Source organism: Scardinius erythrophthalmus (genome assembly GCF_964197995.2).
Source record: "Scardinius erythrophthalmus genome assembly, contig: HAP1_SCAFFOLD_667, whole genome shotgun sequence".
NCBI classification, from domain to species: Eukaryota; Metazoa; Chordata; class Actinopteri; order Cypriniformes; family Leuciscidae; genus Scardinius; species Scardinius erythrophthalmus.
The window spans coordinates 1-15,768 of NW_028295954.1; the positions used below are offsets into that span (position 1 = coordinate 1).

A 15,768-nucleotide genomic window follows, 5' to 3' on the forward strand; every position below is an offset into this window, starting at 1 on the left:
TAACGTGACAGAACGTAACCACCACCTTGAGGACTCAGCAGCATGGAGACTCACGGGCTCGTTTCGTGGGAGAGTGAGTCTTTCAGAGGAACCCATCTCGCTAAATTCAGGGGAATTCGTGGAGGACACAGGGGAGGAGATGCTAGAAGGGAGCACCAACAGTACTCTCCAGTTTGGTCGTTTCGTGACCAAGGACCGACGAGGTTCAGCCCCGAGTGTTTTTCATCGCCAGTTCCCAGGGTTCCAACGCCGGTGACTCCAACGCCGATGATCCCAGGGACTCCGAGACGCAGGAGGAGAAGAAGGACGGGTCACGTCACACCTACCCAGCCAGAGACGGTTCATGCCACGTCTGCCCAGCCAGAGACGGTTCAGGTCAGTTATGCTCAGTCAGAGACGGTTCAAGTCACGTCTGCCCAGCCAGAGACGGTTCACGTCACGTCTGCCCAGTCAGAGACTGTTCACGTCACGTCTGCCGAGCCTGTGTCTTCGGACAAGATGGCCGACGCGGAGCTGGTGTTCCCTGAGGAGATGGCCACTGGAACATTGTTGGATTATTTTTCAACGCTACGGAAGATCCTAGAAACACCCAGGAATGTTCACGTCGCATCTGCTGAGCCTATGTTTCGGGACAAGATGGCCACCGCCAAGCCTGTGTCTTCGGATAAGATGGCCGCCGTCGAGCTTGTGTCTGAACTTGAACCGGTAGTGTCTGTTCCTGAGTCGGAGCTGGGGGTGCCAGTTCCAGTGCCCGAGCCGGTGGTATCAGTTCCAGGACCCGAGCCGGTGGGGCCAGTTCCAGTGCCCGAGCCGGTGGCGTCTGGGACATTGTCAGATTACTTCGAGCGTCTGGCCAGAATCCTGGAGAGACCTTTTGGACCCACAGTGTCCGTTCCTGAGCCGGAGCCAGTGTCTGTTCCTGAGCCAGAGCCAGTGCCTGTTCCTGAGCCGGAGCCAGTGCCTGTTCCTGAGCCGGAGCCAGTGCCTGTTCCTGAGCCGGAGCCAGTGCCTGTTCCTGAGCCGGAGCCAGTGCCTGTTCCTGAGCCGGAGCCAGTGCCTGTTCCTGAGTCTCTGCCTGTGTCTGTGTCTGTTCCTGAGCCGGTGGTGTCCGTTCCTGAGCCTGAGCCAGTGGTGTCCGTTCCTGAGTCGGTGGTGTCCGTTTTTGAGCCGGAGCCAGTGTCTGTCCCAGAGCCGGAGCCAGTGTCTGTCCCAGAGCCGGAGCCAGTGTCTGTCCCAGAGCCGGAGCCAGTGTCTGTCCCAGAGCCGGAGCCAGTGTCTGTCCCTGAGCCGGAGCCAGTGTCTGTCCCTGAGCCGGAGCCAGTGTCTGTCCCTGAGCCGGAGCCAGTGTCTGTCCCTGAGCCGGAGCCAGGGTCTGTCCCTGAGCCGGAGCCAGTGTCTGTCCCTGAGCCGGAGCCAGTGTCTGTCCCTGAGCCGGAGCCAGTGTCTGTCCCTGAGCCGGAGCCAGTGTCTGTCCCTGAGCCGGAGCCAGTGTCTGTCCCTGAGCCGGAGCCAGTGTCTGTCCCTGAGCCGGAGCCAGTGTCTGTCCCTGAGCCGGAGCCAGTGTCTGTCCCTGAGCCGGAGCCAGTGTCTGTCCCTGAGCCGGAGCCAGTGTCTGTCCCTGAGCCGGAGCCAGTGTCTGTCCCTGAGCCGGAGCCAGTGTCTGTCCCTGAGCCGGAGCCAGTGTCTGTCCCTGAGCCGGAGCCAGTGTCTGTCCCTGAGCCGGAGCCAGTGTCTGTCCCTGAGCCGGAGCCAGTGTCTGTCCCTGAGCCGGAGCCAGTGTCTGTCCCTGAGCCGGAGCCAGTGTCTGTCCCTGAGCCGGAGCCAGTGTCTGTCCCTGAGCCGGAGCCAGTGTCTGTCCCTGAGCCGGAGCCAGTGTCTGTCCCTGAGCCGGAGCCAGTGTCTGTCCCTGAGCCGGAGCCAGTGTCTGTCCCTGAGCCGGAGCCAGTGTCTGTCCCTGAGCCGGAGCCAGTGTCTGTCCCTGAGCCGGAGCCAGTGTCTGTCCCTGAGCCGGAGCCAGTGTCTGTCCCTGAGCCGGAGCCAGTGTCTGTCCCTGAGCCGGAGCCAGTGTCTGTCCCTGAGCCGGAGCCAGTGTCTGTCCCTGAGCCGGAGCCAGTGTCTGTCCCAGAGCCGGAGCCAGTGTCTGTCCCAGAGCCGGAGCCAGTGTCTGTCCCAGAGCCGGAGCCAGTGTCTGTCCCAGAGCCGGAGCCAGTGTCTGTCCCAGAGCCGGAGCCAGTGTCTGTCCCAGAGCCGGAGCCAGTGTCTGTCCCAGAGCCGGAGCCAGTGTCTGTCCCAGAGCCGGAGCCAGTGTCTGTCCCAGAGCCGGAGCCAGGGTCTGTCCCAGAGCCGGAGCCAGGGTCTGTCCCAGAGCCGGTGCCAGGGTCTGTTCCAGAACCGTTGGTTCCAGATCTAGTGCCTGAGTTGGTGGTGCCAGTTCCAGTGCCTGAGACGGTGCCGCCAGTCCCTGTTCCTGAGCCGTGGCCGCCCGAGGGGTCTTCGCCGCCGTGGCCGCCCGAGGGGTCTTCGCCGCCGTGGCCGCCCGAGGGTTCTTCGCCGCCGTGGCCGCCCGAGGGTTCTTCGCCGCCGTGGCCGCCCGAGGGTTCTTCGCCGCCGTGGCCGCCCGAGGGTTCTTCGCCGCCGTGGCCGCCCGAGGGGTCTTCGCCGCCGTGGCCGCCCGAGGGGTCTTCGCCGCCGTGGCCGCCCGAGGGGTCTTCGCCGCCCTGGCCGCCCAAGGGAAGGTCTCCACCCTGGCCCTCCCATGGACAGTTTGTTCCTCTTGTCTCACCCTGGTCTGTCCCTCCCGTCCCGCCCTGGTCTGTCCCTCCCGTCCCGCCCTGGTCTGTCCCTCCCGTCCCGCCCTGGTCTGTCCCCCCCGTCCCGCCCTGGTCTGTCCCCCCCGTCCCGCCCTGGTCTGTCCCCCCCGTCCCGCCCTGGTCTGTCCCCCCGTTCTAGTGGAGTGTCTGGAAGCCACTCCTTAAGGAGGGGGTTATGTCACATGTCTGTCCTGTCTTGTTTTGCACTTGGGTGTTGGTTATGTTAAGTCAGGTGCTCATGTTCATTGTTAGCCCCGCCCGTCTTGTTAGCTAGTTATTGGTTAATTTGCCCCACCTGTTGTGTTCGTTACCCTCCTTTGTTTGCTCCCCTATTTAGTCTCCTTGTGTCTGTAGTCTTGTGTGGTTACGTTGTCTATGTTTGGTGTTCTGTTCCAGTCCCAGTTCTGTTTCAGAATTTCTTGTATTTTTCCCCCTCGTGGGTATTTTTGTTATTGTGTTTTTTATTAAAGTTCTTCTTGTTTTGGCTGCATTTGAGTCCTCGGTTTTGTTTGTATCTAACGTGACACAATGCTGTTGTAAACTTGATGCCAGATCTAAACCAGAAAACTCTGCCATAAAGGTAATCAGCAGCCCTTAAAATGCTAAAAGTGCAAAATGTTAATTCCTTATTGAGCAACAAAATCATTCAGGCTTGCAATACTTCAAGTGTCATCCATCACTGCATTATTAATCCACTGGGGATAAAAATATTAACAGTATGTTTACGGCATGTTTATAACTGGATCAGTAACCTTATTCGGGAGCATTAATATGGTTGAAATCCGTTCAATCAAACTTTCCACATACCAGTGTTTATATATCATTGCACACAGACTGACCTGCTGGGCAAAATTTGTTAAATGTCCATTGCCGACTGTTTCATGTCTGTTATTATTTCCAGTTCCTTCCTTCCTTTTTTCCCTTCAATCCTCGATTAACTCCTAAGTCCGCATAAGTCTGCAGAGAGTGGCATTTATAGATGCAAGGACTTTTCAGGTAGGGAATAAATTGAGCATAAAACAGTGCAAGTTAATAAAAGTACTTTGTGTTTCAGTACAGTCCTTTATTCAAAGGCATGAAGATTCTATGTGTGCTTTTCCGATGTTTCCTTTCAAAGCTTCTGTTGTCTTTTGTTTTTTTGTTTCACTCATTCGGTGTTGAAACAGTGCTGCAGGGATTTGCTCCCATCAGTGAGGATAGGCAGAGATGTTGGGCAATACAGTTGGGGCTCCAGTTCATCCTGTTCACATGTGTGTAGGTCTGGTACTGCAAAGAGATGTGTTTTATCCAGGACCTTTCCAGTTCTTGTTGATAAAACCCTACAATACACCAGACTAGCAGATCTTGTCTTGTTTAAAACAATGCAACGCAATTTATGTTACTGTTGTCTCCCATATTCTACTCCCAGTTAACAAAAAAAAATCTGCTAACATTCCCATTAATTTATGAAAAATGAAATCTGTTTACTATATTAAGTGATCTAATCTCTTCAGAAAATTTGGACTAAACCGCTCAATTCATATGAATTAGTTTTACAATCTCTTTATGAACTTTTTGAAGAGTCAAAGTGGTTGTTGCGTAAACTGTTCCATTGTACAGTGTATAAATAATGTTTTTGTGCTAGCATTTTGAGAACATTATTACAGACCAGATTACTCTGAACGAACATTAATGTTATTTGAAGAACGTTTGTTCATAACTTTGAGAAAACCTTGCCAGAGCATTAGACAAAGTCCTGAGAACATTCCCTGTTAGCTGAATCTTATTCTCTCTTTTTTTTTACCTCCATTAATTATAAGAAAGAAAGATACATTCTTCTGCAAATTTCCATTGTTTGATTCTTGATTTGGTTCTGTCCCTTTCACTCACCCATAACACCCAAAGCCATCACTGCAGGGCAGATGATGGTGTAATACAGAATTACAGAGATCTGATTATTACTCACCACACCTTTCTGTCCTCCCAAGGCTAAGGTTACCTGTCTTCTCCTGTTAGATTCTCCTCCAACCTTTCAAACCAATTAGACAACAGTGCAGACAGATCCCTACATTTCTATCTTTAATGTTAACCACAGATGTAAGGTGTGGACAGAGCTTGGCTTTGTTTTGTTGACCTGCTGCCCTGGCAACAAGAACACTGCATCAGCCAGATTATTTTTCATCTTCGATTTTTTTTTTTTTAAGTGTGCAAGTGTCATTTTTTTCATGTAGGCATTTCAGGACATTCACTCAATCATGCTGAAATGAATGTGTGCCACTATACGTGCCACTCATACTTTAATAGGGTTCTTGTTGACCCTTGTCTGCGTTGTTGAGTGACACGTTAATGGCTTTGGTCTAATCAAGACTATAAATTGTTATTTCAATGCTAGTGAAAATAATACATGAGTGTGTGCTTGCATGCGCATTCTGACCCTGCCATCTTAAAATCTGTGAATGTAGATAACACAAACGATGTTTCAGTTTTGTCTCTAAGGAGTTCCCAAAAACTGTCTTTTGCTTGAAGTAGACCTGATCCTTTAGACTTCAGATTGAGGTGAACTCCCTGGTGATTCTACAGTCCAAGTATGCAACATGCAATACAGAGCTCCAAATAAAGTCCACCTTACACCATCTTTGAGTCAAGTTTCCTTGTGCTAAATTTGTTTGACACATGGCACATGCAATTCGCTATTGAATGCTGAGGTCACTGGCTCCATTGTTAAATAATGTCACTCTGTCTGCTATGAGGAGCGTGACCACTATGAAACACAATATCCAAGGAAAATATTTGTTATTTGTATAAGCCCAATGGAGGACATAGTGGGAGATTCCTGTGACCTGAGACATGGAGTATATGACCAGTGGAAGGACCAGTGCATGGTGTATTGATGTTAAGAGTAAACAGAGGTATTGTTTTATCCATTTAGTCGAAATGTTGTGCAGCTCCACTAGGGAGAAGGAGTTGGATCAAGAAAAATCGCTGGAAATTACTCAAAACACCAACTTAAGAACCCCATCTGAACAAGCTTTCATGCCCAAAGCAAGGAAGCAATTATTCTAAAAATGGGTAGTTGAAATTAAATGCTTCAGGGAAGTTGAGATCTCCTGTGGTGTGACATACTATACTCTATTTAATACTATTTTAAAACAGCATTTTGCTTATTCTAAATTATTGTGCATGCATGCATTGGAATATACAGTATACTTTTAAAAACGTATTTGCCACACTGTCGGATCATTTAAAATGAACTAGTAAGGGTGATTATAAACTGATAAAAACGAAGTAGAACACTTTCTCTAATGTATTTTATATGCGCTCTAAATAATAGTTAACCCTAAAATAAAATTTGCCACCTTCATTCTGTTTTTCTTCTCATGCACTACACAAAATAAGGTATTTCAAGAACAGTTCAGCTGCTTTTGTCCATACAGTAACAGTCAATGGTGTTTCAAAGTTTCCAGCTCTAAAAAAGGACATAGAGGTCGAATTAATCCACGCATGATCTTTTTGTATTCACATTTATCTGGATGTTGCTGAGTTGATGCAGTATGTGAATTGAAATCTGCCATCTGTGTTCATCATGTGGCCACAGGATTTAAGCCAATCACCCGTAATGTAAATGCCCACATTATCAATGTTGAAGAATGTTGAAAAAGGAAAACTCACATTTTCAATATACAAATATGGCTTTCACTATGGTCACCACACCTCAAGACATTGTTCAGATGTTGTATTTCAAGTCATTTGTCAGGTTTTTGCCTATAGGACTAATTACTTACGTATTTCATCCCATTTGCCTCATTTGCTAATTCCAAAACATAGTTTTACAGCTAGTAACGAAGGCTTGAGCCATAGAGAGAGAGAGAGAGAGAGAGAGAGAGAGAGAGAGAGAGAGAGAGAGAGAGAGAGAGAGAGATTTAGCGAGTGTGAATTACCTGAGTCTGTGTGTCTCTCAACAGTGTTCGGCAGCAGCGTCTCTACTAATAGCGAAACTGTAAGTTTATCTGCTTCAATAACAGCATTGTTATTACCTCGCTAGTTAGAAATTTCATGTAGCTTTTAAGTTGCTAAACAATTTTTTTTGATACATTTGTAATGTGTAAATTCTGATAAATATGTTTGAGTTATAATATATTTTATAATATATTTGAGTAATTACATTTACATTACATTTAGTCATTTAGCAGACGCTTTTATCCAAAGCGACTTACAAATTAGGACTAAATTAAGCGAGTCATCATGAAGAGGCAAAAACAACAACAACGCAAGAAGTGCTCAAGATACGAAGTTCAGGCATTATTAAGAGTAGCATAAGCCTGATAAGTGATGTTTCAAAGGGAAAGGAATTTTTTTTTTTTTTTTTTTTAAGAGGTTAAGTGCTCATGGAAGAGATGGGTTTTCAGCTGTCTTTTGAATGTTGTCAGGTAATAAATTGTTAAATCAAGTAACAGTTGTTATGCATGCAAATGTATTTTTACAAGTCAGAATCACATAATTATGGTAATTCTGACATGGCATGAACGCACCTTGATGTTCATATGCATGTTTTGTCAATGCATGCAATTGCATTCATCATGGCCAGTGTCCACATATTTGGCATATTTTATACTCTAGCTTATTACAGATGGTGTACTAGTGTAGTGTGCTGCTTTTTTTTTTTTTTTATAATATCATAATGATCATTGCTTTTGTCTTTCCGAATGCAGAGTAATAATCCACCCGCCGTTTACATGCATCTGTTTGAGAAAAGTGTTGATGACACAAAGAAACTCTCCCTCACTTACTAAAACAATATATAGTGTGAGACATTTTAGTCTCAGAAGAATCATTCATTTCTAAAACAAACAAAACTTGAATTAAAGAAGAGTTTACAAGCAAAGATGAAAAGTGACAGAGCCCGTAAAACAACTTGTAATTAGTCAGACAACATCCGACTGGCTTTTCAGAGATTGACAATTGCAAGCTTTCAAAGGATTTACACCGGTCTAGAAATCGTATTTTTCCTGTTCGAAAGGTAAGATATCTACAGTAGCAATCATTATGTTGAAATTAGAGAGTGAAGGCAGGTGAGGCTTCAAAAGGGAAACATACGTTACTGTGAAGGGAGCTAGAGCTGATAAGTGACTGGATTTATCTGTTGCAGGATGGTGAATGGACCACTGTACTAGGGACTTAAAGGGTTAGTTCACCCAAAAATCTGGTTGATTCTTGCATGTCACGCAAGCATGTTTGAACTTTCGCAAGAACCATTGAGGTTTGATCTTCCACATCAAGCAAGTGGAGCTGAGTGAGGTCATCTGCCTTCATATTTTTTGACCCAGGTCAATAAGTAAAATGAGTGAAGAAGGCATATTGAGCTTGGATTCAGCCTATTGACATCACAGAAGTATTCCAAGTTCTGATGATCCTGTGATGGATTTTTTAATTAATCATAACTAATATTTATTTTTCTTACAGGAATAACATTCATATGCTTTTTAATCCTAATTGTCTCCAAACCCTTTGGTCAAAAACACTCAGTCAGTCAGTGTGTGTGTGTGTGTGTGTGTGTGTGTGTGTGTGTGTGTGTGTGTGTGTGTGTGTGTGTGTGTGTGTGTGTGTGTGTGTGTTAGTGAATCATGTCCAAATATAACAAAAGGGGAAATGAAACTGGACAGATATCGAAATTTATAAACTCATGACTTCGAGCAAGTGAAGTAAATCAAGAAATCCAGAGTTTGCTTCTACCTAGTAACAGAAGGGTTTGCTGAATTATGCATCTGAAGAACCAATTGTATTGTAGGAAAATTATGTAATGTATCATGTCACCTTTGCCATACTCCTATTCTATAAAAACTGTTGTATTCTTTTTGCTGGTGGGATTCTCTCTGAAATTGGTCTGAGATCCTCCGGCCGAGATTAAAGCTAATTCAAAGGCATTGTCTGGAGTCTGTTTAGGTATTGCTGCGCAGCAAGTTAGTGGAGCACTAGAGATCTTATTTTAATGTTCATAGGGGTCAAGGCGTTGACCGACTCAGTCGACGTCGATTAGGAGACACGCTAGAGCAGGGATGGGCAACTTCGGTCCTGGAGGGCCACTGTCTTACAGAGTTTAGCTCCAACCCTGAAAAAATCACCTGCCTGTAACTTTCTAGTAATCCTGAGGACCTTGATTAGCTTGTTCAGGTGTGTTTGATTAGGGTTGGAACTAAACTCTGTAGGACATTGGCCCTCCAGGACCGAAGTTGCCCATCCCTGCGCTAAAGTATAAATAATATTGAACGTCGATCAGGAGATGTTTAGGGACGTCGATTAGGAGACGACCCAGGTTGTCTTAAGTCAGGTGCGTTGGGGGAAAATCTCCAACAATCCGTTATCACTTGGAAACAATGTTGAGCTCCACTTGGTGCCACTTCTCCAGAACTAGTTTGATTGGCAAAAGTTTGTCCGGTTGTCATAACTCAGTGGCTGTTAACTTTTCTGAGACCATGCATGGATGGCGTTTCAGAGGAGTACCTAATCTCTGGGATAGGATGGCCCCTATGTCAGTGGTAGTAGGACTTTAAGGATAAACGGGAGATCAAGGTTTGGATTTCGGAGTATGGGAGGCATGATTAGGCTTACTTTTCAAGAGACTGCAGAAGCCTCAGATGAATGGAAGCAGGAAAAGTCCAGGAAGCACTGCGGTTCTTGACAGGATCCATCTGTCATTGGAGGAATGGTGGAAGTGTCCATATCGGATGTAGTCTGTCAGGTAGGATGAATAGATGAGGATGTGATTTACACTGTATCAGTGGTTCTCAACTTTCGTTCTGAGGACCTACGGTCACTGTCATTTTGCCAAGTAAGAAATGTTCTGGATTCCTGGATTTTGTTGGTCCTGGAGCAACATTCCTGTTCAAAAATGTAGTCCTAACCCTATCCTTACCCCTAAACCTAACCCTACCCATAAATTCTCCCTAAAATCAGAGGTAAATGATAGGTGAATAACACTGATGTAGAAGCACCTAACCCTGATTGTAACCCTAAACTTCACATAAATTGTAAACTTGTCCTTCAAATCTGATTGGTTGATTGTAATGTTGTTCCAGGATCATCAAAGATGTTGACCCAGGAACCTGTTGTACTTTGTGAAATCACGTTCACCACCTATAGCACTGCACGGTATATATCTCTCCCTTACCCTTACCTTTTTGCTACTGGGCTGAAGATTTGCCTCAGGTGTGTTAATAAGGGAGACAAAAAAACATGTGCAGTTCTGTGGGTCCCCAGATGAGAACCACTGATCTATATAGAGGATTACAAACCAATGAATTTTGTTTGCACTACTTAAATCGAGATGGTCACACCGCTCTGGATCTCAAGGGAGGCTGTGATTAAAGGGAGAAGATACCGATAGGAACTTGACAGTAATTTCAAGTTGTGTTCAGGTAGCAGCATTAGATAAACTCATCCCGGAGCAGAGGCAGGTCGACAGCACAGTCCCAGGAGCAGAGGCTCTTTGGGAACTAAACACTGTACATCACAGCAATTGTTTACAGATCATTGTACACTAAAGGTGTGGACATGATATGGTCGATGGTAAACGGATATATTGTATAACAGATTATATATAGGTTGAAGTCACATCTTTTTCGGCAACACTTGATCGATTAATACTAACACTTTCATTTCACTTCTCTTCTACTCTATATCTATTTAGAAAAGATAATTACATATACTGGGTTAGACCAAACTGGGAAAGGTCACAGCACTTACATATCGTTGTCCTATTGTTAATTTAACTGCTTTTATTGCTCTCCCCATTTGTAAGTCGCTTTGGATAAAAGCGTCTGCTAAATGATTAAATGAACATGTAAATGTATGGAAAGTCAAAGACACAGATGGAGAGCGAGGCAGCCCTGGAAGTTTCTTATTTCCCCTGTACTTTAGTGAGAAATACTGCACAGCTGTACAGATGTGGGGTCACTCTCCTTTCTAGGTGACTTGCACACCTGTAGGTATGAAGCTGGTTGCCAACAACATGTATGTAAACCCTTCCATGTGTTTTTTAAGAAGATATTGTCTGACAAAGCACATACACAGAATGTTTCCTTGGATATCAGTAAAACGTTTAAAAAATTTCTGGTTAGAGGGAAAAGCCCTTGTTAATTTTTCCCCATGTCACTCAGAAACACCTGTGATGTGGTGCTCATTTTCCTACTTGAGGCGATTAATTATGACATCATTGCGATGGGGAAATCAGTGCAATGACAGATCAAGGGTGAAGTTCTTGAAAAACAGGCTTAAAGTCATTAAGCGATCATCCATGACTTCATGAAAAAGGATTGTGATAATTTGTGTTTGTGTGTGTGTGTGTGTGTGTGTGTGTGTGTGTGTGTGTGTGTGTGTGTGTGTGTGTGTGTGTGTGTGTGTGTGTGTGTGTGTGTGTGTGTGTGTGTGTGTGTGTGTGTGTGTGTGTGTGTGTGTGTGTGTGTGTGTGTGTGTGTGTGTGTGATTTGGGAGGAAAAGAGATGGAGACAACTGGAAAAAAGTGATACACTGCAATATAGAGTAATTTGTTATAGTAGCCCAAGTCTTGGCAACATGTGGGTGTTGCTGTGGGTGTAGGAATTTTTTGTCCTGCTGCCAGATCAACTAATAAAATACGCCATCACAACATCCTAAGGGAAGTGGCACTTATTCAGTCTGAAAATCCAGGAAAGGAGAAACACAGACAAAGAAGCCATTTGGCAAAAAGACTTAGATGTAGTAACTACACATTGTGTCAAAACTAAGTTAGGAGTGAAATTTAAATCTCTTAGATTATGATATTTTATTTGACAAAGTTTGTGCAGACTAAATCTAATTTATAAACCAATCCAGAGCTAAAATATATACACTGTAATATAAGTAAAATCAACTTGGATGTTTAAGTCATTTCAACTTAAATTACATTAAACTGGCTTAAAAAAAATTGTTGAATCTTGTAGAACTTACAAAAAAAAGATTAAAAGCAATATAAAGCAATATAAAAACATATGTTGTCATAACTTATTGATCATATACTGATTTTTTACGGTAGTTCAGATCTCATCATTACTCATCATGTGTAACTATCCACAACACTGTCCAGCATTTGTGAGGCAGCAAAGGTTTCACAGATAACCAAAACAAACTCTTCAGAGTATCAGTTATAAATACAATTTGATAGAATGACTCCAGGATTTTAATAATGGCATATAGAGAGATGCCTCTCTAAAAGTACCAGAGTGGCAATCAGATTTATTGTCTGGTTCATCAACAATTAATGAACTAATATAAATGAAGAATCATTCTCGTTTTAAAACATGGTCTGCCTATTTCTGCAAGTATATCTTACGTAAAAATAAGTAGATTGTAGAACCACTGGCACATTACAATGCTTTTGGGAAACCAACAATATCAATGTCTAAGTTGTATGCAAAATGCTTTGGGAAGATAGACTCCTTTCAGTTTAATAATACCATTAGAAATACTTATTATTCTTCATGTGCATCAGTGGAAACAAAATATTGCATGTTCACATAATTCATGAACTCAAACCAGCTGAATTTGTACATCATTTGAAATGTAGCTGTGGCAGAAATGGGGAGGGATAGAGTTATCCAGTAACTCCACCTCTTAGTTAACGCCCAGCATCTCTCAGTCTCCCACCCCTACAGCATCTCAGCTCTTTAAAAGCAGCCCATGTTGCATTTCTGGGCAATTTGATCTAATTACTGTCTTTAGATACCTGATTTCACACTACTACTTCCACTGAATATCAGAGAGACCTGGAAAAGAGAAGAGCATTCACTAAAAACAAGCTTTTCTGTACTGGACGAAGATGGTTTCTTTTCCTTATTTACTAACCATTTTGGTTACCATTCAACTCAGCTTATCTGGCTCCAACTCCCTTGTATTAGGCTTGAGGAAGATCTGCTCATTGTGCAATGGGCCCTCAGGGGACCTCAAGGGCCACCGAGCTGAAAGTTTATCTGGGGAGGAGATCACATCCACGTTGGCATTTGATGAACCCTGTGGGGTTTACACCCTACCGTGTGCTCAGGGTCTTCGGTGCATCCCTCTTCTCGGGGAGCAAAGCCCCCTTCAGGCACTGCTTCAGGGACGAGGGGTCTGCAAAAACATCAAAAGCACCTTCACTGACATTCCTCCACCTACAGGTAAGATGGTCTTGTCTCATGGCATCTTTTCTCACATGGATTTTGTCTGGTTTAAAACTGGCTAACCTAAACAAACTAAACCTAAAAGTTGAGCATGTAGATACTAGAATGAAAATGCTATTCACGTTCAATTTTGAGTTGCTCATATGAAAATGTGTAACAATGATTTTTAAGTTATTAAGTAATTTGCATGTGTTTAAGAGGGAAAAGAAACCAGCAAACTAGAGGCTTATCTGTACTTTGCACAATGAGCAGGACTTTTTTCCTAAAATGCTAAAAATACAGTACAAGGTATTTTTGAGCATTTTAAGTAAGTGCTGTTAAGTTAAGTGCAAAAAAACGTACTGTAATCATATTAAAACTATAAGTTTTATGTTCCAGACAATCAACCATCAACCACTGATAACAGTGAAAAGGTAACATATCTTCTTATGGCTCTGTAAATTATGTTCTGCATAAATATTAATATACTGTTCATACTGTCTGACTGTGAGACATAAATGAAAACTTTTGCATTAATCATGTTTTCGTTGTTGTTTCATTCTATAGGGTCCATGTCGCAAACTGTTAAACACAGTCCTCCAGAGTATTGAGCTCACAATCATTCATTCAATTCAGGACATCTACATCCCCAACTGTGACAAACAAGGGTCCTTCAGGAGGAAACAGGTGTGTAGAGAAGAAAGAAGGTGTTTTAGCAATGCAAAATCAAGGCAAAAATCCATTTGTCTGTGTGTTTTGCTCCATTTCCATGACTGTAAGAATGTAATCTGTTCTCTATAAACAATAATATAGTCTGCTCTTCTTGAAACAGTGTCACACATCAAGGGGAATGCAAAGAGGCCAGTGCTGGTGTGTTGATGACAAAGGATCAAAGATTTCATCCCGTAAAAGAAATGACGGAACTATCTCATGTAACGGTGTCTGAGAATTGTGACAGAAATCTGGACCTGAAATGTGTTTAGGAAGGACCGAGAGCGAGCCAGCGAAAGAGATGACATACACTGAGAACTCTATGACCACAATCCTGTACAATCCTTCATCTCCCTCTGGTTGTGACAAATATGTTTGCAGCGTTATGTGGCATTCATTTAACAGTCTGAACAGTTTCAGTTACTGAATTAAAAACCTTTGTTTTCTTTTATATTAATAAATTTGTTTGTTATAAATCCTTTTAATCTTATTAAGTGCTTGATGGAAAGATATAAAGATGATATACTCCAAGTGAATGTCATCTCCCATTAATGTGCTGTATGTCTAGATTGAATAAGAGCCTTGCAGAAAGTGGAAAATGTTTTTTTTTTTTATTACTTAATATATTTATGTTGCCTATATATTAACTTCTTATATATTAATATATATTAACTGTCCTTTCTTTTGACACACATATATATATATATGAAACAAAGTAAACTCTGTGTGTGTGTGATTTTAAATAATGTATATAAATGTTGCTCAAGATATTGTAACACTTTATTTTAATCAACAAAATGTTGAACACAATGCAACTCAGAACATGAAATGATTAACATGCAAGACACAATTAACACTACCTTTAGACTGCAAGCAAATGTGGTCAAACTTTTCTTCTAGGTGTTTTTTCTGAACAGTCATGTTGACATTTATGCTGAGTTTTACATCCCTCATTCATCACTGTTCTGCGCTGCTGGGAGTCACTCCAAATATGTAACATATCGGTAGTTCTTCTGTGAATATTGAAGATAGGTGGGACGGTTGTCACGGGAGGAACTGCGAGGTGTTGGAACTTATTATTTTGGGTAACAGATACAAGCACAACTTGAGCGACTGTATTGTAAATAAAAAAATAAAAAAGTGCTCTCTTTCTCTTTACTCTCAGCCTCATTATTGCCCGCTCATGAATTCGCTATATAGCTTCCACTGCACATCGCCTTACATGTACAGTAAATGAACATTTTTTATTTTTTTATCACTGACTTTAATACCCCAGTACTAGACACGGGGATGGAGTGGATTTTTCATTGGTCCAAAGGTTATTCTTATGAACAAAGTCCCTTTCATCCATACTGACTCTCACCCCGAGGTTCAGGTCAGGGCAACAATAAAACTCCTAAAGACCTCCAAATGAAGCTTTGTGATTTTCTGACCATAGCAACAGCAATAGCTGGAACAAAAAATGATAAATCTCCACACACTATATTATACAAAATCAACACAATATTTGCAAATTTACTATAAAGAAAAAAAACAAAAATATCGACAAATGAAGAGTTCAGATACAAAGTGCCATCTGAAATTTTCTTCTAGAATGATAATTTTTATCAAGCTCGTATATTTAAGTTCAGTAATTTCACTTAAATGACAATTAATAGGTAATCTTCATTGCCATTTAAGTGAAATTTCAGATGGCACTTTGTATCTGAACTCTTCAAATATTGACATAAGTATTCAACAGTACTTTGTTGAAGCAAATTTGGTTTACAGAGATTACAACCTCAAGTATTTTGTGTATGATGCAACAGACCTGGATTTTTCTGCCATCCTTCTCTGCAGATCATCTCAAGCTCTGTCATGTTGGATGGGGACCATCAGTGGACATCCTTTCAGGTCTCTCCACATATGTGTGACTGGGGTCCGTTTCACTCATTCACAGAGTTATCCTTGAACCAGGGGTCTCCAAATTCTTGTAGACTCTGCTTAAACACACCTTCCTGTAATTTTCAAATAACCTTTCACACTTGAGGTCTTGAGAGTTCTGGGTTGGGTTTTCATTAGGGATATGTCTGCATTTTTCTGGATTCAGGGTTTCATGTGTCTTGTACGGAAGAGAGGCT

At 42.8% G+C, this 15,768-nt stretch overlaps 1 protein-coding gene across 1 annotated transcript; it reads left to right on the top strand.

Moving 5' to 3' along the window:
• Window positions 1-193: 193 nt before the first annotated feature.
• On the top strand, window positions 194-13,869 carry LOC308686701 (insulin-like growth factor-binding protein 6; the record flags this gene model as incomplete). The annotated part of the gene is made up of 5 exons (XM_081395134.1): window positions 194-310; window positions 12,669-12,955; window positions 13,337-13,371; window positions 13,505-13,624; window positions 13,770-13,869. Coding segments are annotated over 5 exons (659 nt in total), but the record flags the coding sequence as incomplete, so codon positions are not given.
• Window positions 13,870-15,768: the final 1,899 nt, after the last annotated feature.